This window comes from Anomaloglossus baeobatrachus, chromosome 7 (assembly GCF_048569485.1).
Source record: "Anomaloglossus baeobatrachus isolate aAnoBae1 chromosome 7, aAnoBae1.hap1, whole genome shotgun sequence".
Taxonomy (NCBI): domain Eukaryota; kingdom Metazoa; phylum Chordata; class Amphibia; order Anura; family Aromobatidae; genus Anomaloglossus; species Anomaloglossus baeobatrachus.
Window position 1 is genome coordinate 69,681,966 of NC_134359.1, and position 27,643 is coordinate 69,709,608.

Consider the following 27,643-nt stretch of genomic DNA (forward strand, 5'->3'; position numbering starts at 1 on the left):
ATAATAATATAATATGTATAATAAAAAACAATAATTCCAGAGTTACAAACAAAAGTTTACAATGGAGGGTGAGCCAAATTGGGAACAATTACAATATTTAGTATAGATAAGAAATTGCTATATAAGTAATACAAAATAGTATACATAAAAAAAATTGATCAATTATATATAATAATAAATACATGCAAAAGTTATGTGTACAAAAAATGTTGTAAAAAGTAATAAGCCCAAAATAGGAAATCACAAGTAATACAAATGAATATTCAATAACAGAGGGAATCACCCACCAAACACCCAACGAGCGTTTCACTGTTGCTTTGTTCCCCGCCTTTGGATGAATTGAATATCAAGAAAAAGCCAAAGCTGTGGCTGCCGCTCACTTCCTATTGATGTTTGAGAGGTCTGAAGGCGGGGAGAGTGAAGACAACGCTAATTGGTAACGTGGCTCATGTTACCTAATAACGTCATGTGAGCCTCGAGAGAGCAAGTGCCAACACTGCTACAACAATGCTGGTACCGAAAGTGAGCATGAGCGTTGTTATTTTATTGGGATCAAACATGGTGATTTGAGATGGGGTTGTCCAAGTAGCGGATAAGCCAATTAAAACCATAAAAATGAAACACAGATCTACAGTCGTAGCCAATCTCTGTTATTACAGGGAGAGGAAGGAGGGAGGAAGGACTGGGGAAGGAAGGACAGGCAGGCAGACAGGGCGGGAATAACTAGCAAAACTCAGCCCACCTATTAGATATTCTGTAGCTGCTATCAATCAAATAACACTGCATTGCACAAACTTTACTTGCCTGTATTTCAGAAAGTATACATCCGATCTCACAACTAAAGGTATGCGTAGAATCAGCATGATAGTGTCAGTATAGCACTGGCATTAATTTATATAGGAAAATCCTGGTGTTTGGTCCTCTAGAAATCTCCCTCTATGCTTAATATTGCAACCTGACTACTTCATCACAAGTGATGAAAATGTCTATGTTTAAAGGCTTCTAGCTGTGTCTCATACACAATCATGATAATGCTCTGATCAGTTGGATCTTCATAGTACTAAAAATGTATATTGTAAAAATAAAATTATTTATAGGTTTCTCCAAGCTCTAGCATCAGTTGTACTACAAGAAACAGTATTATTTTGTGTAAATCACACAAAATACCAATGCACATTGAACGTGTCCATAATAAAATTCTAAAAAAGAGTCCAAAAGTTTAGGCGAAGATTTGTAAAGAATAAAGTTGAAAGAAGATACAAGAAGACAGAGATTGCTCTCCTCTAATTGTCCCTCTGGCGGTTCTGCCATGAGCAGGAGCCACCTGTAGTATTTCTATGCTCTACGGGGACTTCATAATGAGTAGTGTTGGCTGGACAGCAGTGCGGGATCTCATCTTCTGGGAACACAGGTTATGAAATTGAGGCAATTCAACAAAATGAAAACCTAAAGGGACGGTATAATGCTTTATCCTAACAAGTATCTGTTCACAGGGCAGACATCTCAGCAGAAAGGGAGACTGCCTCCATTACTATAGAAAACACACCTAATGACATTGTTAAAACTATCATGCAGAGGAAACCGAATGCTGTTACTTACTACATAATACAATTATCTACAATGAAAGGCGTGCAGGACATGAAATATAAGAACAAAAAAAATCATGTTTATTTGGCGCAACCAGGCTAGTACGGGAGTGGGGGGTCTGCAAATGCCTAATTTATCTGGGTGTGATCAGAGGATGCATATTCTACTGAAATGTAATGCGGCACAGAGACCCCCTGAGTCCCTGCACTGCAATACACGCAGAGGCCGGCAGCTGACGTCAGCATGCTAGCCATAGGCGACCCATAACAGTGACGTCATGCGTTGCCCTTAAAAGGCACGCCAAAGTTAGCTGCCGACCTTTGTGCAGGCTATAGAAGAGGATGCCGTGCATCATTATAGTGGGGAAAGGTGAGAAGAATCTACTTTTTTTTTAATGTTTTAGGGAACGGCAGCTGAACAGGGAACATTATCACAAAATGGGCCCAAGAGGAGGGCACATTATTACTAGATGGGTACTGGAGGAGGACATTATACCAGAAAAGGGCCCAGGAGGGGGGACATTATACCAGAAAGAGGCCCGAGATGGAGGACATTATTACAGGAAGGGCACTGGAGGAGGACATTGTATCAGGATGAGGGACAACATACCAAGAAGGGGACCAGCATGGAGGACGTTATACCAGAAAGAAGCCCAGAATGAGGGACATTATTACTGGAAAGGGCCCAGGATGGGGAACATTATACCAGCCCGTTGCCCAGAATAGGGGACATTATACCAGGAAGGTGACAGGATGTTGGACATTATTACTGAAAGTGGCCCAGAATGGGGGACATTATTACTGAAAGGGGCCCAAGATGAGAGACATTATTACCATCGGTGGGGGCTATGAATATGTCTTTATAGGATTTAGGGGTACTTTGCACACTACGACATCGCAAGCTGATGGTAGTGATGCCGAGCGCGATAGTCCCCGCCCCCGTCGCAGCTGCGATATCTTGTGATAGCTGGCGTAGCGAAAATTATCGCTACGGCAGCTTCACATGCACTTACCTGCCCTGCGACGTCGCTCTGGCCGGCGATCCGCCTCCTTCCTTCCTCATTGCAGCCGGGACGCAGGTAAGGCGATGTTCCTCGCTCCTGCGGCTTCACACACAGCGATGTGTGCTGCCGCAGGAACGAGGAACAACATAGTAACAACGGTCCTTCCGAAATTATGGAAATTACTGACACTACACCGATCATACGATTTTGACGCTTTTGCGCTCGTTAATCGTAGTAAAAACGATTCACATTCCCCAATGTCGACAGCGACGCCGGATGTGCGTCACTTTCGATTTGACCCCACCGACATCGCACCTGCGATGTCGCAGTGTGCAAAGTACCCCTTAGAATGCTGCAAGGCCCATACATCTGAGCAACATACAGGTGGAAGCTCAGGTCTGAATATTGCATTGGGGCCCATCAAAGTCTATTGATTCTAGTTATGCCACTGCTTTTATTGATATGCATGTTTAAAAAAAAAAAGTAATATAAAAAATATACAACGTTAGATATAAAACGCTACCAGATGGGCTAAAAAACATATATGCCATTTTCCAATATCACGTACAATATAATAGGTGATTTCAAAGCATCAGATTAAGGCCGCTTTCGCATTGCATTCTCATATCCGTTCAGTAGTCCCGTCGGGGCTCCCGTCCGAACAACCCACAAAATGGGTTTCAGACATCTGTGTTGATGGGGCCATTGACTATAATGATGCAGACGCACTGTGTGCTCTGCCGTGCACCATTTTCGGGAGTGGAAGTATTCTGGAGGCGGACACCCAGACCCCGATTGCCAACGCACCAGGACAATCGAGAAGAACGGAGGCAAAGAGCCAGAATTCGTGCATCTAATGTGATGCGCCACTTCTGGGGCGGCTGTGGGCTGCTATTTTTAGGCTGGGAAGGACCTAATAACCGTTGACCTACCCAGCCTGATAATACCAGGCCTCAGCTGTTTGCTTTACCTTGGCTGGTTACCAAAAATAGGGTTTAAAATTATTTATTTATTAGGTTAAACCAAGCTAAACACCCTTTAGTACCACATGAAAGGCACTAAAGGGCGCAACTGTAAAATATGTAGGGGGGTGAGAAATTAGATATCTGCATGATATCTATCTATCTATCTATCTATCTATCATCTTTGTACATTGTTAACACATAAGTTTTAATTTCATGAATGCATTTAATTCTGGTCCGTGTCATACAGACAGCACATGGCTGTCATTTGTGTTCTGTAAGGGTGAGAACGCACTTTGCGTTTTAGGTGCTTTTTAGGTCCGTTTTGAGAAGCGCTTTTTTCATGCCAAAAGGCATGCGTTTTGATTTCCCAGCAAAGTCTATGGAAAATGGGGATTTCTAGACCCCACTTTGCGTTTTAAAATGCTGCGTTTAATTTGCATATTTTGTGGCAAAAAACATGCATTCAAAGAAGTAGCATGTCAATTGTTTTTGCCATTTTGGGTGCGTTTTGCTAACATTGAAGTCTATGAGAAATGTCAAAAACCAAGATTCCAGCAAATTCCTGCGTTTTACCTGCTTTTCAGTGCAGAAAACATGCTTTTTGGACATCAAAATAATTATTTCATATGTCCCTTTACACACACACATAGTCCGACAATTAAAAATAAGAATTTTAATAAATTATTGCTATTTTTCCATTTAATATCATATTACCGCCATAATTTCATTAAATTAATCTATTTTCATTAGTTTTCACAAATATATAGATTTGTTTCTTTTTTCCAATTTTTTCATTGAGTTTGACTATTTAAACTTTATTTAGCAGTGTCATGATGTTCAAAACGCATCTATCAAAACGCAGGTGGAAAAGCAGGTAAAAAGCGCTGAAAATGCATCTAAAACGCGGTAAATACGCACGCGTTTTCAGCACTAAAGTTCTGAAAAAGGCAACTTTGGTCAAATCAATTAAGCCCAAAACGTGCGTTTAGAACTGCAAGTAGAAGTACGCAAAGTGCGGTCTCAGCCTAAGGGGTACTTTGCACGCTGTGACATCGCAGGCCAATGCTGCGATGCCGAGCGCGATAGTCCCCGCCCCCGTCGCAGCAGCGATATCCTTGTGATAGCTGCCGTAGCGAACATTATCGCTACGGCAGCTTCACATGGACTCACCTGTCCTGCGACCGTCGCTCTGGCCGGCGACCCGCCTCCTTATTAAGGGGGCGGGTCGTGCGACGTCACACGGCAGGCAGCCAATAGGAGCGGAGGGGCGGAGATGAGCGGGATGTAAACATCTCGCCCACCTCCTTCCTTCCGCATATCCTACAGAAGCCGCGGTGACGCCGGTAGGAGATGTTCCTCGCTCCAGCGACTTCACACACAGCGATGTGTGCTGCCGCAGGAGCGAGGAACAACATCGGACCGTTGCGTCAGCATAATTCTGGATTTCGCTGACGCTGCACCGATGATACGACATGCCGGAAGTACGTCATTTTCAATTTGACCCCACCGACATCGCACCTGCGATGTCGTAGTGTGCAAAGCCCGCCTAAGTGTTTTTCACAGAGCCATAGACTTATATTGACCCTTTTCATCTGTGCTGATAGTATAAAGCGGACATGGCTCCATGTGGGACACAGATGTAGTTCACATGAACAAACAGTCTGTGAAAACAGGGAGGTGTGAGGATTAACACTGATCTTGATGAGTAGGTGTGAACGTGGCTCTAGTACATGTGAAAGCGGACACCACACGTCCGGAGACACTGACATGTGAGAGGGCCTTACTCTATGTGCTGCTTCTCAGGATCAGTGCACAAAGCTTTCCATATTCATGAATCCTTAGGTTTTCATGTTGCTAGGATTTATTAGAACAGAAAGTCAATAAACTTAACTTTTTACTAGACAAACTGTTTTATGTTTTTTTATATTCGGCTATTTCCATATTCCAATATTACTTCAAACATGCGTTTACATACAAGCTTTACTGTGAACTGCTTTTTTATTTTTACTTTCATTTTTTTTTACCATTATATAATCCTTTTACATTTTATCTTTTCAACTTTAGACTCTGTACAACGTGTAATATTAGTAGCTTTGATGTCCCAGCCAATGCAGCATTCAAAGCAGATACAAAATATTTTCAAAGGAAATTATAAAAAGCAAAAAAAAGTAAAATAATTTATAAATATAAAAAAAATATGAAAAATGCACACTATTAACTCTTTAGGCTATATGTCCACGGTAGAATGTACCTGCGGATTTTTCTGCATGAAAATCCGCGACTTTCGCGGAAAATCCGCACCCGCGGATTTGCCGCAGATTTACCGCGGATTTACCGCGGATTTGCCGCGGATTTTGATGCGGATTTTTTTTTTTTCCCCATTCTATACCCAAAATCCGCACCAAATCTGCACCAAACAATTGACATGCTGCAGATTTTTCCGGATCAAAATCCGCGGCAAATCCGCAGCGGAAAAATCCGCAGCATGGACACAGCATTTCCAAAATGCCATTGAAATGGCTTGGAAGTGCCGCTGCTGCAGATTTTCGGGAAATCCGCGGCAAATCCGCGGCAAATCCGCGGCAAAATCCGCGGTAAATCCGCAGCGTGGGCACATAGCCTTATGTATTTTTTTCTCCAGCATTTCTTGCTCTGCACAAACACGTTCTTTCTAAAGACCCTCCCTCAGAGGCTTAATTGTGGCTTCGAATACCTCTAGAACTCATACACAGCTAAATTAAAATTACAGGTTACATTATAAAATAAAAAACAGCACCTTCTAACCCTTCCAATTTCCCACTGTTGCTGCATGATGTGACGCCCTGGGCAAGCCAGGGGTCACAGGTAATGATATCACCACACCCTACAGCCCGGTTAGGTACACCTAAGCTAAACCCGAAATCCTTGTTGCCTTCCTCCAGGGGCTGATGTCTACACCAGGGGGTGGGCCAGGCGGTTGGCTCCGCCCACCGAGGAGTTCACAGTCCTGGAGGCGGGAAAATCAGGCAGAGAGTTAAAGTTGAAGTTAGAGTAGAGTGGTAGAGGAGCAAGTGAGAGGAGCTGAAGTGGAAAGAGAAAAAGTGACAGTTTGAAAGCCTGAAGTTGGTCCGGGTGTGTGCCCCGGACAGAGACAGCAAGGTTAGCAGACGGCGGTGACCGTCTGCAGGAGTGGCCTATCGGAGGTGCCGTAAGGACCGTGGATGGGTGGTGGCCCGGCGGTACCGGACCGGTACACAAGGAGAAGCCAGCACCATAGGCAGGGGCCTTTCGGATCCCGGCAAGGCTAGCAGTCGCCGTGAATTTGCCAAATCCGTCAGTGAAGGGGACCTCCGGGTCTCCAAACAACTAAGTCCCGATTAAAGGCAACCGTCCAACATTATGAGAGAGACACCGCCACCGCCAAGGCACCAGTTTCTCAGGGCCAGCGCCTGCGGGCAAAGAGGGGCTCCTCTGGCCCATATCCAAGTCGGGGAGCGGGTTACCGGTGGGAACCCATCGCTACCAACATTACACAAGGTGCAGGGAAAGAGACAGTCACCGTTAACTACCGGGGAAAAGCAACAGCAGCCGTCCGTGGGAACCGTCTTTCCAGGCGTGTGTTTTACCGAGAACTGTGTCAACGTCTCAGGCTGAGTGAGTACCACCGTGCCGTACGGCACAGCGCTGCCCCCGCGACCCTGCACCTCACCAGGCCCCACACCTGGCCTGCCATCCCTCTTCCTCCACCCCATCACTGGGCCCCGGGACAACCAACCCCTACCCACGGAGGGGAGAACTAACAACTCTGCTGCTCCCTGTCACCACTCCCGGGATCCCCATACAGAGCAGCGGTGGTGTCCACACAATCACCACAACCGTGGGTGGCGTCACAGACAATAAATCCCCAAAACCAATCCCCTTTTCACTCACGGGCGAGGAGCGCCGCTCGAGTCCCCGGGATCCGGCCCATCGCTCGAGCCACCGAGCAGCAGCAGGCCGCAGCAGCAGCGGCAGCCGGACCCGAGCAGTGGGAGAGCGCAGCGTCCCCTCCTCCGCCCGCGACACGTGATGGTCTCAATGTCCCACTCCAGGTGGTTGTGCCACATCAACGTGTGACCAAAGCAACCAATAACTGCAACAAAAGCAATAAATAAAAAGTACCATAGATGCTGACATCACCACTGCAGACAGTGATTAGCGACAGCAAGGACATACAGTGCTGGCCAAATGTATTGGCACCCCTGCAATTCTTTCAGATAATACTCAGTTTCTTCTTGAAAATGATTGCAATCACAAATTCTTTGGTATTATCTTCATTTAATTTGTCTTCAATAAAAAAAAAAAAAAAAAAAAAATTGTCATAAAGCCAAATTGGATATAATTCCACACCAAACATAAAAAAGGGGGTGGACAAAAGTATTGGCACTGTTTGAAAAATCATGTGATGCTTCTCTAATTTGTGTAATTAACAGCCCCTGTAACTTACCTGTGGCACCTAACAGGTGTTGGCAATAACTAAATCACACTTGCAGCCAGGTGACATGGATTAAAGTTGACTCCACCTCTGTCCTGTGTCCTTGTGTGTACCACATTGAGCATGGAGAAAAGAAAAAAGACCAAAGAACTGTCTAAGGACTTGAGAATCCAAATTGTGAGGAAGCATGAGCAATCTCAAGGCTACAAGTCCATCTCCAAAGACCTGAAAGTTCCTGTGTCTACGGTGCGCAGTGTCATCAAGAAGTGTAAAGCCCATGGCACTGTGGCTAACCTCCTTAGATGTGGAAGTCAAAGAAAAATTGACGAGAGATTTCAATGCAAGATTGTGTTGTGGATTGTGGATAAAGAACCTCGACTAACATCCAAACAAGTTCAAGCTGCCCTGCAGTCCAAGGGTACAACAGTGTCAACCCGTACTATCCGTCGGCGTCTGAATGAAAAGGGACTGTATGGTAGGATACCCAGGAAGACCCCACTTCTTACCCCGAGACATAAAAAAGCCAGGCTGGAGTTTGCCAAAACTTACCTGAGAAAGCCTAAAACGTTTTGGAAGAATATTCTCTGGTCAGATGAGACAAAAGTAGAGCTTTTTGGGAAAAGCCATCAACATAGAGTTTACAGGGGAAAAAAAGAGGCATTCTAAGAAAAGAACACGGTCCCTACAGTCAAACATGGCAGAGGTTCCCTGATGTTTTGGGGTTGCTTTGCTGCCTCTGGCACTGGACTGCTTGACCGTGTGCATGGCATTATGAAGTCTCAAGACTACCAAGAAATTTTGCAGCATAATGTAGGGCCCAGTGTGAGAAAGCTGGGTCTCCGTCAGAGATCATGGGTCTTCCAGCAGGACAATGACCGAAAACACACTTCAAAAAGCACTAGAAAATGGTTTGAGAGAAAGCACTGGAGACTACTAAGGGGGCCAGCAATGAGTCCAGACCTGAATCCCATAGAACACCTGTGGAGAAATCTCAAAATGGCAGTTTGGAGAAGGCACCCTTCAAATCTCAGGGACCTGGAGCAGTTTGCCAAAGAAGAATGGACTAAAATTCCAGCAGAGCATTCATTGATGGTTACCGGAAGCGGTTGCTCGCAGTTATTTTGGCTAAAGGTTGTGCAACCAAGTATTAGGCTAAGGGTGCCAATACTTGTGGGTGTCTGGCCCATTTTTGGAGTTTTGTGTGAAATGATCAATGATTTGATTTTTGTTTCATTCTCTCTTGTGTTTTTTCATTGCAAGCAAAATAAATGAAGTTAATAATACCAAAGAATTTGTGATTGCAATCATTTTCAAGAAGAAACTGAGTATTATCTGACAGAATTGCAGGGGTGCCAATACTTTTGGCCAGCACTGTATTATACAGAAATATTACTGCTGCAGCCAATGAGACCAGTAGGGAACCATGGATACCTAAGGTCCTGCAATGCCCTGAACATGAAGTAAGTGATATATTAATCAGAAGATCTATACTATATTTCTGATTGGAGGTATTTGCTAATATTATTATTACTCCTACTACAAATTAGGATAGGCTCTTGGAAATGGGAATAATCTTTTAGGATTTTCAAAAATCCACCAGGATGCAGATTGTTTTGTAACTCACTTCCACGAGGATTCAGCATTTTGCTGAACCATAAAGAGCCATTAAAAGGTTCAAAACCATAAAAAATAGAGCTATTGCCCCATTTCTGATCAAGTTAGTAATGCGCATTCCCATGATACTTGTCATGATCCAGACAGGTATCTGCCGCTGTGGTATCTCCCAGCTCTGGCCTGGTTATGTCAGGGGTTAATTTATCCCTGCCTCGTTCTGGTTTCCAGGACGCTATGTCTGGGTGCTGCACCTCTGGTTCAGCACCAGTGATAGTCTATGTCTCATATTATTATTATTATATTATGTATTATTATAGCGCCATTTATTCAATAGCGCTTACCATGTAAAAAGGGGTATACATAGCATGGATAAGTACAATAATTATAAACAAAAAAGGCACATACTGGTACAGGAGGAGAGAGGACCCTGCTCGCGAGGGCTCACAGTCATAGTGTGTATAGCTGGCTCCGTTGAGGTACCCGATCTGTCCTGCCATGCACCCTCTCCCACCTAACCTGTGTCTGTCTGTTCTCTCCCGGACCCATCCCACTTGTCATACCTTTGTTTGTAGTTTGGACTTCCTGGTACTTGACTTATGCTACTGTCCCTTACTTGGCTCTGTCTCTCCCTTCAGCTTTCTCTATTACCGTTTGGCTCCTGACCCCTTTGCTTGCTTCTGACTCTGAGTTTGTTCACCTCTAGTACATTGATTTGACTTCCTGTTGCTGACTCAGTTCTCTGACTACTCTGCTGCCACCTTGTGGTGACTTTGCTGTACTACTTCGGGTCACGTATTAGTGCAGCGTGACACAACTCTGCTGCCACCTTGTGGGGACTCCACTGTACTACTCTGGGCAATGTCTTAGTGCACCATGACAATAATCATAATTTTGCTACTTTGCTCTTGTCGAGCATAATGTGTGGAAATCATCGAAGTGCAGTACGATATATGACACAGTTGATAGAGAAGATGGAGAAATTAAGTTCTTCATCTTTTCCTCATGTATGATCCAATTCTCGCATGCAAGAGAATCAGATCACAGTAAACTGGCACTTGGCTTAAACTCTGACAAGAGTTTGAGCCGTCATTAATATAATCTAAGAAAAAGACTGATGACACATCCTACCTTTCTAATGGTAACAGGTACAAACTGAACATGAAACATAGTAACAAAAAGGAGACAGTTGCACTCTGTAGTGCTAAGATATGTGGAACAATGAATATGGGAATATAGACATGCATTACTGCTATGAAAAACATGTAAAAACACAAAAATGCCAGTTTTATGTTAGCCCAACAACCAATGGCAATGCGACCTCTGTCTGTTGGGTCCCTACCTACTCTAATACTTCTCTTTAGGTAAAAAATCCTATAATTTATGGGCGGACATGAACGCAGATGAAGAATAAAAAAATTGCCTAAGGGGTACTTTGCACACTACGATATCGCAGGTGCGATGTCGGTGGGGTCAAATCGAAAGTGACGCACATCCGGCGTCGCTGTTGATATCGTAGTGTGTAAATCCTTTATGATACGATTAACGAGCGCAAAAGCGTCGTAATCATATCATCAGTGTAGTGTCCGACATTTCTATAATGTAGCAGCAGCGACGGTCCGATGTTGTTCCTCGTTCCTGCGGCAGCACACATCGCTGTGTGTGAAGCCGCAGGAGCGAGGAACATCTCCTACCTGCGTCACCGCGGCTCACGCTGGCTATGCGGAAGGACGGAGGTGGGCGGGATGTTTACGTCTTGCTCATATCCGCCCCTCCGCTTCTATTGGCCGCCTGCCGTGTGACCGCTGTGACGCCGCACGACCCGCCCCCTTAGTAAGGAGGCGGTTCGCCGGCCAGAGCGACGTCGCAGGGCAGGTGAGTGCATGTAAAGCTGCCGTAGTGATAATGTTCGCTACGGCAGCAATCACAAGATATCGCTGCTGCGATGGGGGCGGGCACTATCGCGCTCGGCATCGCAAGCATCGGCTTGCGATGTCGTAGTGTGCAAAGTACCCCTAAGGCTGAAGAGCAGGAGAGCTCAATCACAAGGTATGACTCTGTAATCTAAGAAGAAGACTGATGGCACAGCCTACCTTTCTAATGTGAACAGGTGCAAACTGAATATGAAACATAGTAACAAAAAGGAGACAGTTGCACTCTAGTACTAAGATATGTGGAACAATGAATATGGGAATATAGACATGCATTACTAATATGAAAAACATGAGATACCTAGCACACAAAAATGGCCAGTTTTACGTGAGCCTAAAGCGGGCTTTACACGCTGCGACATCGCTAATGCGGAATCGTTGGGGTCACGGAATTTGTGACGCACATCCGGCCGCATTAGCGATGCCGTTGCGTGTGACACCGATAAGCGATTTTGCATCGTTGCAAAAACGTGCAAAATCGCTAATCGGCGACATGGGGGTCCATTCTTAAAAATCGTTACTGCAGCAGTAACGAAGTTGTTCCTCGTTCCTGCGGGAGCACACATCGCTGCGTGTGACGCCGCAGGAACGAGGAAGCTCCCCTTACCTGCCTCCCGGCCGCTATGCGGAAGGAAGGAGGTGGGCGGGATGTTACGTCCCGCTCAGCTCCGCCCCTCCGCTGCTATTGGGCGGCGGTTCAGTGACGCTTCAGTGACGTCGCTGTGACGCCGCACGGACCGCCCCCTTAGAAAGGAGGCGGTTCGCCCGTCACAGCGACGTCGCCGGACAGGTAAGTATGTGTGACGGCTGTTGTGCGACACGGGCAGCGATTTGCCCATGTCGCGCAACAGATGGGGGCGGGTACCCACACTAGCGATATCGGGACCGATATCGCAGTGTGTAAAGTAGCCTTTACAGTCAATGGCAAGGTGACCTCTTTTTGTTGGGTCTCTACCTACTCTAATGCCTCTCTTTAGGTTAAAAAAAAACTCCAATTCATTGTTATACATGTTAGCATTATAGACTGCAACTGTCTTTCTTTTATTTGTATAATCGACCTGATTCTCTCGCATGAGGAAATATACGCCTGTGTGTGTGTGTGTGTGTGTGTGTGTGAATCCTTTGTTGTACACTCCACAAATCCAGCTTTTGGAGAAGAGTGGCAAGAAGAAAATTATTTTTTAAAGCAAGCCATAAAAAGGTTTGTTTGCAGTTTGCAATAAGCTATGTAGAGGACACAGCTAGCATGTGGAAGAAGTTGCTCTGGTCAGATGAGAAAAAAAATTAAACGTTTTGGTGTAAATGCAAAACACTATGTGTGGCAAAAAAAACTATTACTGCACATCACCCTGAAGTCACCTTCCCCACCGTCAAACATGGTGGTTGCAGCATCACGCTGTGGGGAGGCTTTTCTTGAGCAGGGACAGGGGAGCTGGTCAGCATTGATGGGAAGATACATGGAGCTAAATACAGAGTAATCCTGTAGGAAAACCTGTTAGAAGCTGAAAAAGACTTGAGACTGGGCTGTAGGTTCACTTTCCAGCAGGACAACGACCTTAGCCATACTGCCAGAGCTACAACGGATGGTTTAGATCAAAGCATTTCCATGTGTGTGTGAATGGCCGAGTCACAATCCAGACCTAAATCCATTTGAGAATCTGTAGCAAGACTTGAAAATTGCTGTTCACAGACGCCTCAATCCAATATCACTGAGCTAGAGATATTTTGCAAAGATGAATGGGCAGAATTTTTAACCTCTAGATGTCTAAGGGGCAAACTTTTCTCCTTGTGGAGACTGACACACCAATCTGGCTGCCATTGAGGAGACTTATAGCTGCAGTGCTCCTCTGACAAATATGCAAATTATTTCTTCAGGGAGGAAGGAGATGAACTCATTGGCATGCCAGACTGGTGTGTCAGTCTCCACAGGGAGAAACGTTTTCCCTTAGACCCCACTATAGCTTCTCATACAGCCAGATCAGATCTCATATTTTGCACTGACAAGGGGCAATCACCCCAAAACACCATACCTGCAAATTGAGATTCTGATCTAGCATAAATCCTAAGTCATACGACAAGGCTAGTTAAAGGGCCACTTTTGATTTTCAGGATTGCTACTTCCAATAGGTGGCACTAGAGTTTGTCTCCTTCCTCCCTGAAGAGACAATTAGCCTCTAGATGTGCAGTGCTGGTAGAGACATTCCTCAAATGACTTGCAGTAGCAACTGCAGCAAAAGGTGGTACTTCAAAGTAATGACACAGGGGGGGCTAAATACAAATGCACATCACAAATTTCAGATTTGTAGTTTTAAAATATTTAGAAAGTCATGTATCATTTCCTTTACACTTCACAAATACTGACTGTCACACTGTACAAAGGGCTGTAAGACGTAGTACAGCATATTCCCCACTAGGCGGTAGCAGAGTAGTGAAGGAGAGTGAAAGTTACACTGTAACAGAAAGGCAGCTGAAGTACAGCAGAGTAACTCCAGCAGGCAGTTAACAGGCGAACCACCAGGGGGCAATAGAGTAGTCAAATAGTCAGGGTCTAGCCAGGAAGTCAAGTCAGTGCAGAGGGAGGATCAAAATCAAGTCAGAAAACACAACAGAGCTAGAATCTGGAAGATCAGGTATGCAGAGGGAAACACAAACAACAGACAGGAGCGAGAAGTCAGGGACTGGGACAGATGGACAAACAGGGGAGGGTACAGGTCACGGCACGACAACAAGGAGTAAGATAAACCAGGAAATCTCAGCAGAGCCAGTCACAGGCTGCAGAGCAAGACTATAATGAGCACTGGAATGCAGGTTCAGAGACCAGATATAGTGTCTCCTGAAACCAGAATGAGGCTTATGGGAGTTAACCCCTGACATGACCAGGCCGGGTCTGGGAAACTTTGGAGCGGAGAATACCGGTCCTGGATCATGACACTGGCTATTTAGTGTTAGTATATCACATAAAATCCCAATAAAATGCATTTAACTTTGTGGGTGTAACATGAGAAAATGTGGAAATGTTCACGGGGTATGGATACATTTTCCGGCCACTGTATAGATCTAATAAGGCGAAATGGAATCATTAGGCAAAACAGCAGGAACGGAAGAAACAAGCACAATATTTAAAGAGTATAAATCTCACATACAATTCATTTTATGAAGCATTAAACATCTTTTTAGACAATGGATTCATTCATTCTGGAAAATTCAAAGCCGAGGAGCGCGCTCCCCTGCAGCTTTAAGTAAAAGCGTTACTCATCCTAGCTGATGGAACATTGATTTAAATCTATATGAAAACCGCTTTTGGTGAGATGAAACCCAAAATCAATTCACTCTTTCCAGTTAAGAAAAAAAATCAATGCACGCACTCTAAACTGTGTATGGAGAGGCCTACCCAGCGAGCACACGGCTCTCTGCACTGCAATTCGAGCCTCAGATGACTTAGACGGAAACTTGTTATTTCATGTCTGTTTTCTAAATAAATAGCCGGTAGAACAGATTGGTAAAATGACTCTTCTCCAGTAAATAAATATCTCCCGGCCAATATGAACACACGCTACTTACAGTATCAATTCACCTTCATTTACCCTACCAGAATAGATTTTGGAAATTTCCAAACAGCAATTCTATAATATAAAACTTTAAAGAGAATTGAGCTTTGTAGCCACAGGATCAATACCAAGAACACAACCTCCGGGACCTGCACCCAGGGACACCGCTATAGGGAATCCAGGAATAGAAGTTGCACCCGGCTCCTGGAACCTGAGGGGGCCCTACGACATTATTAATATAAATGGCACAGTGTCGGTAGGGGATCTGAGGCTTTACGTCTTCAAAGCGAAGCCTGATGTCTATTAACAGACTAAAGGCATTATAGAATAACACAACTTGTTTTATATGATATGAGAAGGCGCCCTCTGCTAAAGAAAATATTCCACTATTAACACTGCATTATGGAATTGTTAGTTAACCTCTCACCAGATTTTTGCCTTCTAAACTAAAACTAGCACCTTAAGCAGCACCTGTGCTGCATTCTATAAAAGGTGCATGTTACCCCCTGAAACCTCCTATTGCCCCCCAAAAATATTTTCATAAAATCTCACGCCCTATATGTAAATTGTCCAGTCTGATCCAATGGGCGCCCTAATCTGCGCCTCATGTCCTTCCTTTTATCATCCTCCTGTGCATTATTAACGTGGATGATGCCTCGGACAATGCGCGTTGCTGATCTTGATCCGGTGCCTTCCCTATTCTTACAATCAGTGTCTTCTTTCCCTGCTTAATGTGGATAATGCGTCCTACATCATCTACACAGAGTCCTACATTGCATCCTATGCACACACACTTCTCTCTGTCCTGCTGAGGGCAGAGCAAAACACTATAATGCATAGGCGCGGGGAAAACACATAGAGCGCCCGCGCATGCGCACTACAATACATTCCTCTACCCGCAGCAGGGCAGAGAGAAGTGCGCAATGGAGGACACTGTCTGGATGACGTAGGATGCATCATCAGCATCATGCAAGATGAGAAGAGGCATCGGAGCAAGATCAGAGACACCCATTGGACTAGACTGCCCACAGGTGAAGAATAACTTTGTTCCAGCACATACGGAGTATAAGCTTCTTTTATTGGAAAAATATAGTAAAAAACACACACGGATGGTAGGAGAAAAAACAGCAAACTGACCCCAGAAACACCGATTTACGTGTTTCGAGGCGTGCGCCTCTTAATCATAATTACAAACCAAAGAAAACTCCAAAAAATTAATTTTATTTAAATCTTAATAAAATAGTATCAATTAATTTAGACACAGGGGCGAATACCCATTTATACAGTTACAGACAAATGTCATAAAGTGTAAAAACAACACACGGTGAGATCCTGGATTGGGCTGTGAGCAAAAATAAATGTATGCAGTGGTGTCACTTCTGTTCAGAAGGCAGTCTACACCGATATCTGGATGTTCAGGGGACTGGGCTAAAAATTCCCTACCTTGCCCCAGCCTGTCTACGGAGGTTTAGTCCACCTTACTGTTTCGGGTGCCCCCATTCCTCAGCGGCTCACCCTAAAAGACCCTACTGCTGTCTCATCAATTCCAATACCATCACTAGTGCAAGGTGCTGAAAATTAGTCACACAGTCATATGTCAGAATCAGTCCCACATATACACATATATAATTGGTCCTAAAAAACCCAATTACTTATCCAGATAGTCTCTTTATTCCTTATGAAGGACACATATGATCAGAGGTCAGTCCCACATATATATATAATGGGACCTATGTAGGAAATCCCAATTACTTATCTGGATAGTTGCTCTTATCCCGACGTGTTTCCCCCCCGCATATTGGGATTCATCAGGGGATATGTAGAGGGGACTTGAGATGTGTCTGATTGTTTAGATCATCAGTCTATAAATAGGTGGTTATGATTAAGAGGCGCACGCCTCGAAACGCGAAAACCGGTGTTTCTGGGGCCAGTTTGATGTTTTTTTACCTACCATCCGTGTGTGTTTTTTTACTATATTTTTCCAATAAAAGACGTTTATACTTCGTATGTGCTGGAATAAAGTTTTTCTTGGATTGTCTTGGACAGATGTCGAGCACTTGGAGGAACAGGTGAGCTGGATACCTTTGTACTTTCTTGCATTGCCCCACAGGTGAGTATAATAAAAGGTCTTATATACAGAGTTCTAGAATGCTGTATTGCTGTATATAAGAGCTTACTGCTGGTGGCTGCAGCTTATATGGGAAAAACCTGGTGACAGGTTCCCTTTAAGATGTTATTTAATAATTGGATACTAGTTACTAATAGTCAAAGATGACTTTCATAATTAATATATGGAACTCCCCTTTAACAGTTTGCAAACTTGTAAGTGTTTAATAAGGATCATATTGAAAGTGTGTGTCATATCAGTCAACTCCTTTTAATCTCCTTTATATAATCATCATAAAAAATGAATATCAAGGTAAAATTCCTGCCTTTACTTGACTTTTTGCAGGGTTTCTTGATCTAATTACTAGCCAGGAGAACTTGCGCATTGCCCACTCATTTTTAGTTATAGGTGGTGATCGTTGAGTATGCACAAATATAGACTACTGAGTTCACTGTTTTTCTTAAAGCTTATATAACAATAAGTTTACTTACTGTGTTGAAGTTTGGGAAGAGTCCAACAGCCGGACTATTTTCCATTGGAAATGACACAAATGGCTTCATATCCAAGGAGGGTTGCACCACAAGGCTCGGGGTCCGGACTAATGCAGGGAGAGCGGCGGTATGACATGTGCTGCCTGGTGACACAAAAAATAATTTCATGTTACATAAATACAGCATATATACATATAAAAATATTGGTGGTGAATAGAGGTACAAACACAAACATTCTGTGGGGTGAAGCAGTAAAGCCCCCGTCACATTTAACAACTTCCAGCGATCTCGAAAACGATGCGACCTGATAAGGATCGCTGGTAAGTCGCTGGGAGGTCACTGCTGAGATGTCACACAGTCAGATCTTACCAACGACACAGTAACGATGAGCGACCTGTATAACGATGAGCGACCTGTATAGGAGGTCCTTGGTAGGCGTCAAACACAGCGATGAGTCCTGCCCAACAGGACATCGCCTTTGAACAAAATGGTCCAGACCATTCGGCAACGACTAGCGATCTCACAGCAGGGGCCTGATCGGTGGTAGGTGCCACACATAACGAGATCGCTGGCGAGATCATTGCTGCGTCACAGAAACAATCTCGTCAGCAATCTCGTTGTGTGTGATGGGGCCTTTAGTAAGCAAAATGACTGGTAAAGTGATTTTCCGAGATTAGATAAAAGGGTTGTATGTTCTGTTCTAATTTTCCAGGATTAGTGTCACTGGAGACCATAGCCAATTTTTGATAGTAAAGTACAAGAAATTCAAGCGAAAGATGCTGAGACTCTGCCTCAGGAACAGCTTTAGGCCTCGTGCACACGTTGAGTATTTTCTGAGTTTTTTTTACCTCAGTATTTGTAGCCAAAACCAGGAGAGGAACAATCAGAGGGAAAGTATAATAGAAACACGGGCACCATTTCTGCATTTATCACCAACTTCTGTTTTTGGCTACAAATACTGAGGTAAAAAAACTCACCAAATACTCAATGTGTGCACGTGGCCTAAGGGTGAGTTCATACCTTCTTTTTTTTCCTCATATAGGAAAAAATTAACTGATTTTCATCAGTTTGTGCAAAGCGATTTTCAAAAATTGTCCATTTGTGTGCATTTCTACAGTTAATGTGACATCCATATTTCTAATAAGCAACCGCTCCCCCCAAAAAAATTCTAAGCTTTTCTTTTCCTTCCCAATAAACTAAAAATGGGCAACCCTACGATAACACATATCTGTGTGCTGTATGTTTATTTCATGGAGTCATTGATATGAAAGATTGAATCTGATCCGCAACATGGATCAAAATAGAAATACCTTCCTTTTTTTTTTTTTTTTAGAAACTATGGCTACAATTCTGCATAAAAGCTTTGAAAAATTGCAAAATTTAGGCGCAAATAGGAATTGAGACGTTTGGCATTTTCACACCAGTTTATCCCAAAATGGGACACGTAGCGCTCCATACATGTGGTGGATCCCTTGCAGCACATGCTGCCATACCCCCACCCAGCGCTACTACCGAACGCTATTGGACATTTCCACAGCCTGGCTCCTCCACACAGATATCCTTGACAAAGACCTTGAATAGGTCGAAACGTCGGATCTTTTTTAGTGGTGCCGAATTGGAATTATAATGAAAAAATTCACTTTTTGCAGCATTCGTGCATTTCGCTTGTCTCATCTGGTGCTGACGTTATTTTTTATGACATTGAGGACCCAGTTTTTTTCTCAAGCACAACACTTGCAGTGTGCGGGCTTCTTTTTATAAAATGGGAAAGCTGGCGCATGGCAGGGGTGCGGTGGAGGTAGGACGGCACAGCTTGTTGAATTCATGAGAAGTAGTGGTATTCTCTGAGCCAGAAAGCTTACTCAAGTCCCTGGCTCGATGTGGAAAAAAACAGAAATGTAAACAGCACTGTAGACAATAATGGCTAGATATACTATCTGTGAAAAGCAAGGAAAAATGGACATTTTAATAAGACTTTTGAACAACCGTGGTGCTATTTCTGGGAAAAGTAGAGCCTAGAGATGATCGAACCCAAGGTTCGGTGTTTGTACTAAACACAGACTTTACAAAAAAACATAGGGTTCGGCGTTTGGATGCTTTACATATGTAAACCACTAATGTTAGGGGTACTTTACACGCTGCGACATTGCTGCCGATATTTCGTCGGGGTCACGCTGTTAGTGACACACATCCGGCGCTGGTAGCGACATCGCAGCGTGTAACAGTGTAACACCAATGAGCGACGATCAACGATCGCAAAGTCGTTCCAAAACGGTGATCGTTGACACGTGGTTCCTTTCCTTAATATTGCTGCTGCCACCGGTACGATGTTGTTCATCATTCCTGCGGCAGCACACATCGCTATGTGTGACACCGTGGGAGCGACGAACATCTCCTTACCTGCGTACACTGGAAAAGGAGGAAGGAAGGATGTGGGCAGCATGTTCCGGCCGCTCATCTCATCCCCTCCTTTTCTATTGGGCGGCAGTCCGATGACGCTACTGTGACGTTGCTGTGACGCTGAACGAACCGCCCCCTTAGAAAGGTGGCAGTTCGCCGGTCACAGCGACGTTGCAGAGCAGGTATGTGCGTGTGACGCTGCCATAGCGATAATGTTCGCTACAGCAGCGATCACCACATATTGGCTGTACGACGGGATCGGGTGCTATCGCGCTCAACATCGCCAGCAAATGCTAGCGATGTGCAGCATGTAAAGTACCCCTTAGAATCGCTGTGCTCGGGTACTCTCGGTGCTTGGCCCAGTGTGAGCCACTTGCAGTGTTTGAAAGGCTCACACTGGGGGTAACAACAGAGATATCAGATGTAGTGTGTACCCCAAAAAAAGATGGAAAAACCCCGCCCAACCTCCCCGAAAGTGCTCTGTGTATGGCTCGCTGCATGTGGGTGAAGACCCGAACTTCCCAATTAGTGACTTCCATTGAGGATCAGGTCAAGTCCGGGTCCCAAATTGAACTTTATCTGAAGTCCGGTTGAACCCGCCAAACCGAATTACCAAGGGTCCACTCATCTCTAGTTGAGACCCTTCTTTATATTCAATCTTTTTAACAGCAAAAACAGCTTAAGTATCTAATAAAGTAAAAAAATGACTTTTATCTTAGACAACCACTTTAGGTCGTCTTGAAAAGCTGATAATTTCTGATTTGAAAAATAATCAACTTGGAAATTAGTTTTTTTAATGAACAAATAATGTTTAAAATAATGCATAAAATCTGACTTCTTTATTCCAGGCTGCCCAGAATGCCCACTCCCAAGAATAGCTGTGATCTATCACAACATAATGACCTTAGATACTTCTCAATATGGAACTTTCAACATCAGCGTGATATTGGGCTTAGGAGAAAGATCAATACGTTATCACAAGAGCAAATGAAACTTGACTGATTGGAAAAAGAAACCTCTAACACAGAGATTTCAATAGCTGCCATAATTCAAAAGGTTCAGACCCCTTAAAGGTTAAACACAGAATATTAGGTGACATTAATGGTGGAATTAAAGATCTAACAAATCTCCTATACAGATGCGTCCTTGAGAAAGGTTATAGATAGGCATGATCGAATACCTCAAATATTCGGCTTCGCGAATATTTTCTGAATAGGTCACCGCTATTCGACTATTCACGAATATTCGATGTGCAATGTAAGTCTATGGGAAACCCGAGTAACAACTATTCGGAACTATTCGGGCTTCCCATAGACTTACATTGCGCATTGAATATTCGCATAGCGGTGACCTATTCGTCAGATATTCTCAAAGCCGAATATTTGAGATATTCGATCATCCCTAGTTATTAACAAATTGTATTCTTTTGTTTCAGAACACCCATGTTAACATGAGACAGAATGAAAACATTCTAACCCTAACTTTTGTATTGAATCATCTAATGAGACTATATGTGTGCTCGGTTAATAGTTACCGTAAATCGGTTGGTGGCAGCGAGTTTATGCCAGGGGTCATTGTGGGTCGGCCGGTGAGATTTTAAGTCAGGGGAATATATACCTTACTCTCACCGGGAACCCTTCAACCATTGGCATAGTAGAATAGCGGCCTCCTTGCTTATTTTCGGGCAATTCCATAATTGGCCTGACTATAAGAGGGGCGCTAGAGAGTGCGTCACATGCTCTGTCTGTTGGTTGGGAGGTATAAAGGAGGGGTGTGACTCCCGCTTGTTACCCCCCCGATCGTGACATATTAGGTATCTATTAGGTATCACTCCTAAAATACTTTTGTCATTTTTGGGACATAGTATTTCAATTAATGAGACTATATGAAACTCATTGTGAAGGTTAGGGGAGCAGGGGGGCTGTGCCATCGCCTTTTGTGACTGGTGGATCCTGTGTTATCGGCTGTATATAGAGGTATTATTTGTGATTTCAATCCTGCCTCTGCTGATAAGGAAATTGCTGTAAACTCTTCCTGAAAAGATAGGACGTATGAGTCTAAATAAGACCCAGTGGTCAGTGTACAGAAACGAAGAGTGTCTCCAGCTCCCGCATAATTGGAAGAAGTTGTTTTATACAAACTTCACTTATTTATAAATGTAAAAAGTAGAAACACTTTACAACGTGTTTTGAGCATTAAGCACTATAATTAAGAAGAGTTCATGCTCAAAACGCGTTGGAATTGTTTCTACTTTTTAAACTTCTGAAATAACTGATGTTTTTATAGAACAACTTCCTCCAGTTATGTGGGAGCTGGAGACAATCTTCTATTCTGTTCATTGTTTGCCTTGAAACCGGCCTAGAAAAGACTCTGATTGAAATGTCCACCTGGATCAGTGAGCCGATGTCTGCAATTTTCTTTATGTCAGGCTTTCTGTGGGCAGTGTCCAAGTTGCAGGATTACTAACTTTTTTTTTTAATGGTTTTTCCATTTTTTTTATGTTTCTTGCACACTACCTCCAATAATGCTATTGTTATCCCTAGAACGAGCCGATCAAACACTGCAGGCAGCTCGCACTGGGCTGAGCACCGAGCGTACCCAAGCCCAGCGACGCTCACACGAGTGGTTTTTATACGTAAAGTACCCGAATTCTGCTTTTTTTTGTAAAGTATGTGTTCGGTATGAACACCGAACACCAAACCTCGGGTTCACTTGTAAGGGGGTGACAGGAGATGGATAGAAGGGTAGGTTGGGGTGTAGTTTGCGGGGTTCACCACTAGAGGGCACAGGGTCCCCATAGTTGTTTGTAGGAGGAGAAGGTAGAGTTCAGGAGATGGGGTGGACACTACTTGGATAGAGAGAGAGGGAAGGAGATGAGAGTAGTGAAGAGGCGACAAGGAAGCAGGCAGGAGGCTGAAGAGTAATAGGGAGTACAAGATAGTCGGGTCCTGAAGGAAAGAAGGTCGCCATGTTGTTTGAAGACTAGAAGTATGTTGCTGAGGTTCCCTGGGATGAGGGAAGTCAGCATGGCCAGAGCACCCATATTCGCAGGGAAAGGGAGCAGTAAACCAGGAAGCCGATGGAAACCTCTGACAGCCAGGATAGTGAGAATAGCAAGAAAATGTATGTGCTTGGGAAGGAAGAAGTGCTCTGCTATGGAGGAGGAAGAAGTTTATCACCTTAATAAAGAGAAGATGTTGGATGGAATTACAGGGTCTGCCTCTCTTTTAATGGGACTGAAGCCTGACTCAGAGGTAAACAGTACTACCCCTCTGAGAGCCGGCATCCTCCTACCACCCTTACAGACTTTTCCCCTTTTTCAAGGAGTGGACCGGTTGGGGGTAGCACGACTACTACAACCCCCATCCTCGACAGAGCCCCCGCCGTTTCCTTCATTCTCATCTCTAGAGATGACAGCTAGTGCTCATCAAGTTATATGGAGAGGGAGGTAGGAGTGTGACGCCCTGGGCAAGCCAGGGGTCACAGGTCATAACACCACCACACCCTACACCCCAGCTAGGAACACCAAGGCTAACCAAAAATCCTTGTTGCCTTCCTCCAGGGGCTGATGTCCATACCAGGGGGTGGGCCAGGCGGTTGGCTCCGCCCACCGAGGAGTTCACAGCCCTGGAGGCGGGAAAACCAGGCAGTCAAGCTAAGTAGGAGGAAGTAGAAGGAAGTGAAGTGGTAGAGGACATTGAGAGAGGAGGTAAAGTGGAAGACTAAGTGAGAGTAGTGACAGAAAAAGGAACAGTTAAGCAAGCCTGAAGTTGGTCCGGGTGTGTGCCCCGGACTGAGACAGCAAGGTCAGCAGACGTTGGTGACTGTCTGCGGGAGAGGCTGCTTGGAGGTTGCCGAAAGGACCGTGGACGGATGGTGGCCCGGCGGTACTGGAGCGGTATACAAAGAGCAGTCAGCACCATTGGCAGGGGCCTTTCGGATCCCGGCAAGGCTAGGAGTCGCCGTGAATTTGCCAAATCCGTCAGTGAAGGGGACCTCTGGGTCTCCCAACAACCAAGTCCCGATTGAAGGCAACAGTCCAACCGTTAGAGAGAGACACTGCCACCGCCAGGGCACCAGTTTCTCAGGGGCAGCGCCTGCGGGCAAAGAGGGGCTCCTCCGGCCCATATCCAAGTCGGGGAACCCATCGCTACCACATCATCTTAGGTGCAGGAAAAGGGACCGTCACTGTCAACTACTGGGGAAAAGCAACTGCAGCCGTCCGTGGGAACCGTCTTTCCAGCCGTGTGTTTTACCGAGAACTGTGTCCCCGTCTCAGGCTGAGTGAGTACCACAGTGCCGTGAGGCAAAGCGCTGCCCCCGCGTCCCTGCACCCCGCCAAGCCCTGCACCAGCCCCGCCATCCCTCATCACCCACCTCATCACTGGGCCCCGGGACAACTACCCCCTACCCACGGAGGGGAGAACCAACAACTCTGCTGCTCCCTGTCATCGCTCCCGGGATCCCCATACAAAGCAGCGGTGGTGTCCACATAATCACCATAACCGTGGGTGGCGTCACGGACAATGAACAATCCCAAAAACCAATCCACTTTCACTCACGGGCGAGGAGCGCCGCTCGAGTCCCCGGGATCCGGCCCATCGCTCGAGCCACCAAGCAGCAGCAGGCCGCAGCAGCCGCGGCAGCCGGACCCGAGCAGTGGGAGAGCGCGGCGTCCCCTCCTCCGCCCGCGACAGGAGCATAAAGGCCCAGTTACAAGCAACGACGTATCTAACGATATATCGCCGGGGTCACGGATTCCGTGACACACATCCGGCATCGTTAGCGACGTTGTTGCGTGTGACAGCAAGGAGCGACTATTAATGATGGAAAATACTCACTAAATCGTCCATCATTGACACGTCGTTCCTTTTCAAAAAATCGTTGATTGTTGAGCTTGCAGGTTGTTCGTCGTTCCCAAGGCAGCACACATCGCTACGTGTGACACCTCGGGAACGACGAAGTGCAGCTTACCTGTGGCCACCTGCAATGCGGAAGGAAGGAGGTGGGTGGGATGTTACGTCCCGCTCATCTCCACCACTCCGCTTCTAATGGGCGGCCGCTTAGTGACGCCGCTGTGACGCCGCACGAACCGCCCCCTTAGAAAGGAGGCGGTTTGCTGGCAACAGCGACATCGCTAGGTAGGTAAGTCCCGATATTGTGCGCCACGGGCAGCGATTTGCCCGTGACGCACAAACGATGGGGGCAGGTGCTTTCACCAGCGATATTGCTGCGTGTAACACCCCCTTAAGTCAAACAAACATTCTGCTGCCTGTTCTCATGAACTGAGAATTTTGGGAGTGAATGATCAGTTCAGGATTAGAAAGAATTGGATTTTTCTGATAAGATATATTACAAAGTTTCATATTTTCACACGTACTATTGATTTAAAAAAATCAAAAAGAAATGAAAAAGAAAAGAAAAAAAAATGATGGGTAACTCTAAAGTGCTTATAGGGGTTATTGCATGGCTTATAGGTCTCCTTACACTAAAATGCCAGGCATGTACCACTCCACAATGTCTCAATGACGTACCATACTGTAGCTATATTACAAAGTTTCATATTTTCACACGTACTATTGATTTAAAAAAAAAAAAATCAAAAAAGAAAAACAAATGAAAAAGAAAAGAAAAAAATGACGGTTAACTCTATTATTATTATTATTATTATTATTATTATTATTATTATTATTAATAATATTATTTATTATTATAGCGCCATTAATTCCATGGCGCTTTACAAGTGAGAAAGGGTATACATAAAAACTAGTACAACAATCATTAACAGTACTAAACAGACAGGTACAGGAGGAGAGGACCCTGCCCACAAGGGCTCACAGTCTACAGGGAATGGGTGAGCATACAGTAGGGGAGGATAGAGCTGGTTGTGCAGTGGTGTACTGGACTGAGGGCTATTGTAGGTTGTAGGCTTGTCGGAAGAGATGGGTCTTCAGGCTCCTCTTGGAGCTTTTCATGGTAGGGGAGAGTCTGATATGTTGTGGAGGAAGCGCATTCCAGAGTATGGAGGAAGCACAGGAGAAATCTTGTATATGCGCTTGTGGGAAGAGGAGATAAGAGAGGAGTAGTGAAGGAGATCTTGTGAGGATCTGAGGTTGCGTGCAGGTAGGTACCGGGAGACTAGGTCACAGATGTAAGGAGGAGACAGGTTGTGGATGGCTTTGTATTTCATGGTTAATGTTTTGAACTGGAGTCTTTGGGCGATGGAAAGCCAGTGAAGGGATTGGCAGAGTTGCGAGGCTGGGGAATAGCGAGGGGTGAGGTGGATTAAGTGGGCCGCAGAGTTTAGGATACATTGGAGGGGTGCAAGAGTGTTGGAAGGGAGGCCAGAGAGCAGGAGGTTGCAGTAGTCTACAGTGCTTATAGGGGTTATTGCATGGCTTATAGGTCTCCTTACACTGGGATGCCAGGCATGTACCTCTCCACAATGTCTCAATGACGTACCGTATTGTATTGTCTCCTAAAGCATAACTCCATAATACACCTTTTGGAAAATACCGGAACGTTTTACTCTCGGGATTCACATAATCCTGGTGAAAAAAAAACATTTGTGTGCCTCTATATAATTCCAGGCACAAATGGCATGCAATAGCCCCCCCATATTATGAATTGCCACATGACAAACGTGCACAGGCTTGGTTGACTAGTCCTAATTCCTGACAACTGCCACCACCGTACACTGAGCAGTTCTTACTACATAAAAGATGTAAAAACACGTTTAACAACTGCTACACAATCTGAAACAAGTGCGATTCTCTCGGAGAAGGAGAATTCCCCAAAGGGAGTTAATAAAGAAGCAGCAAAGTGCAGATTGGGTTATTCTTGGGAGAATTCGTACCTCCATCCCCCGGCTTCTCAGACAATAAGCGCACTATATATAGGAGGCGACTCACAACTTTAATTATAGGTAACTATTGGAATAAAACGTAAGCAATCAAACAGTATGCAAGCGCTGAAACATTCATTAGAGGGATGTTCTCATAGAGTAAGGGAAATAATGCAAAGTAATTGTCTTCCTTAGCCGGATTCAACACCTTGCAGAATAAAGCTCGTATTTAACAAATACATTTTCATTTTACTCCGCTCCAATAAAATGTAAACATTGTAGATGGGAATTGTTCTGCATAATTAACCGCTCATCACTGGATTCTTTCATTTCATAACTACTTTGCAAATAGCAAAGGAAAAATAATAGGTATTAGCAATTTTATTCCATTAAAAGCATAAATTTGCATTGGAGCAAAATGGAAAACACATTAGCAGAAAATTAGTTACATTTCCTCATCCCCCTCCTTTGTTGTATCCTTATTTGCCACTGAACAACATGTCTCAGTCAGCACCAGAAAATCATTACATGCATTTATAACCCCCTAATATTGGCAATTCTAAAAATCAAGGTAAACAAATAGAGAGAATGTACTGAATTCTCCTCAAACAAATAAAGAAGGAAACCTGAACTTTTTTTTATAGATCACATACAGTACCTAACTTTTCACATAATAGAGTAAATGTCACGCTAGGTACGGGGA

General features: G+C 44.6%; 1 protein-coding gene across 3 annotated transcripts in view; it reads right to left on the bottom strand.

Annotated features, from left to right (window-relative positions):
• ZNF385B (zinc finger protein 385B) overlaps positions 1-27,643 on the bottom strand; it is an 827,307-nt gene that overhangs the window by 191,343 nt on the left and 608,321 nt on the right. For all 3 annotated transcript variants that reach the window (XM_075317404.1, XM_075317403.1, XM_075317405.1), the window contains one exon: positions 17,697-17,839. In XM_075317404.1, the coding sequence (XP_075173519.1) occupies positions 17,697-17,839 (143 nt within the window). The remainder of the gene's footprint in view (positions 1-17,696; positions 17,840-27,643) is intronic.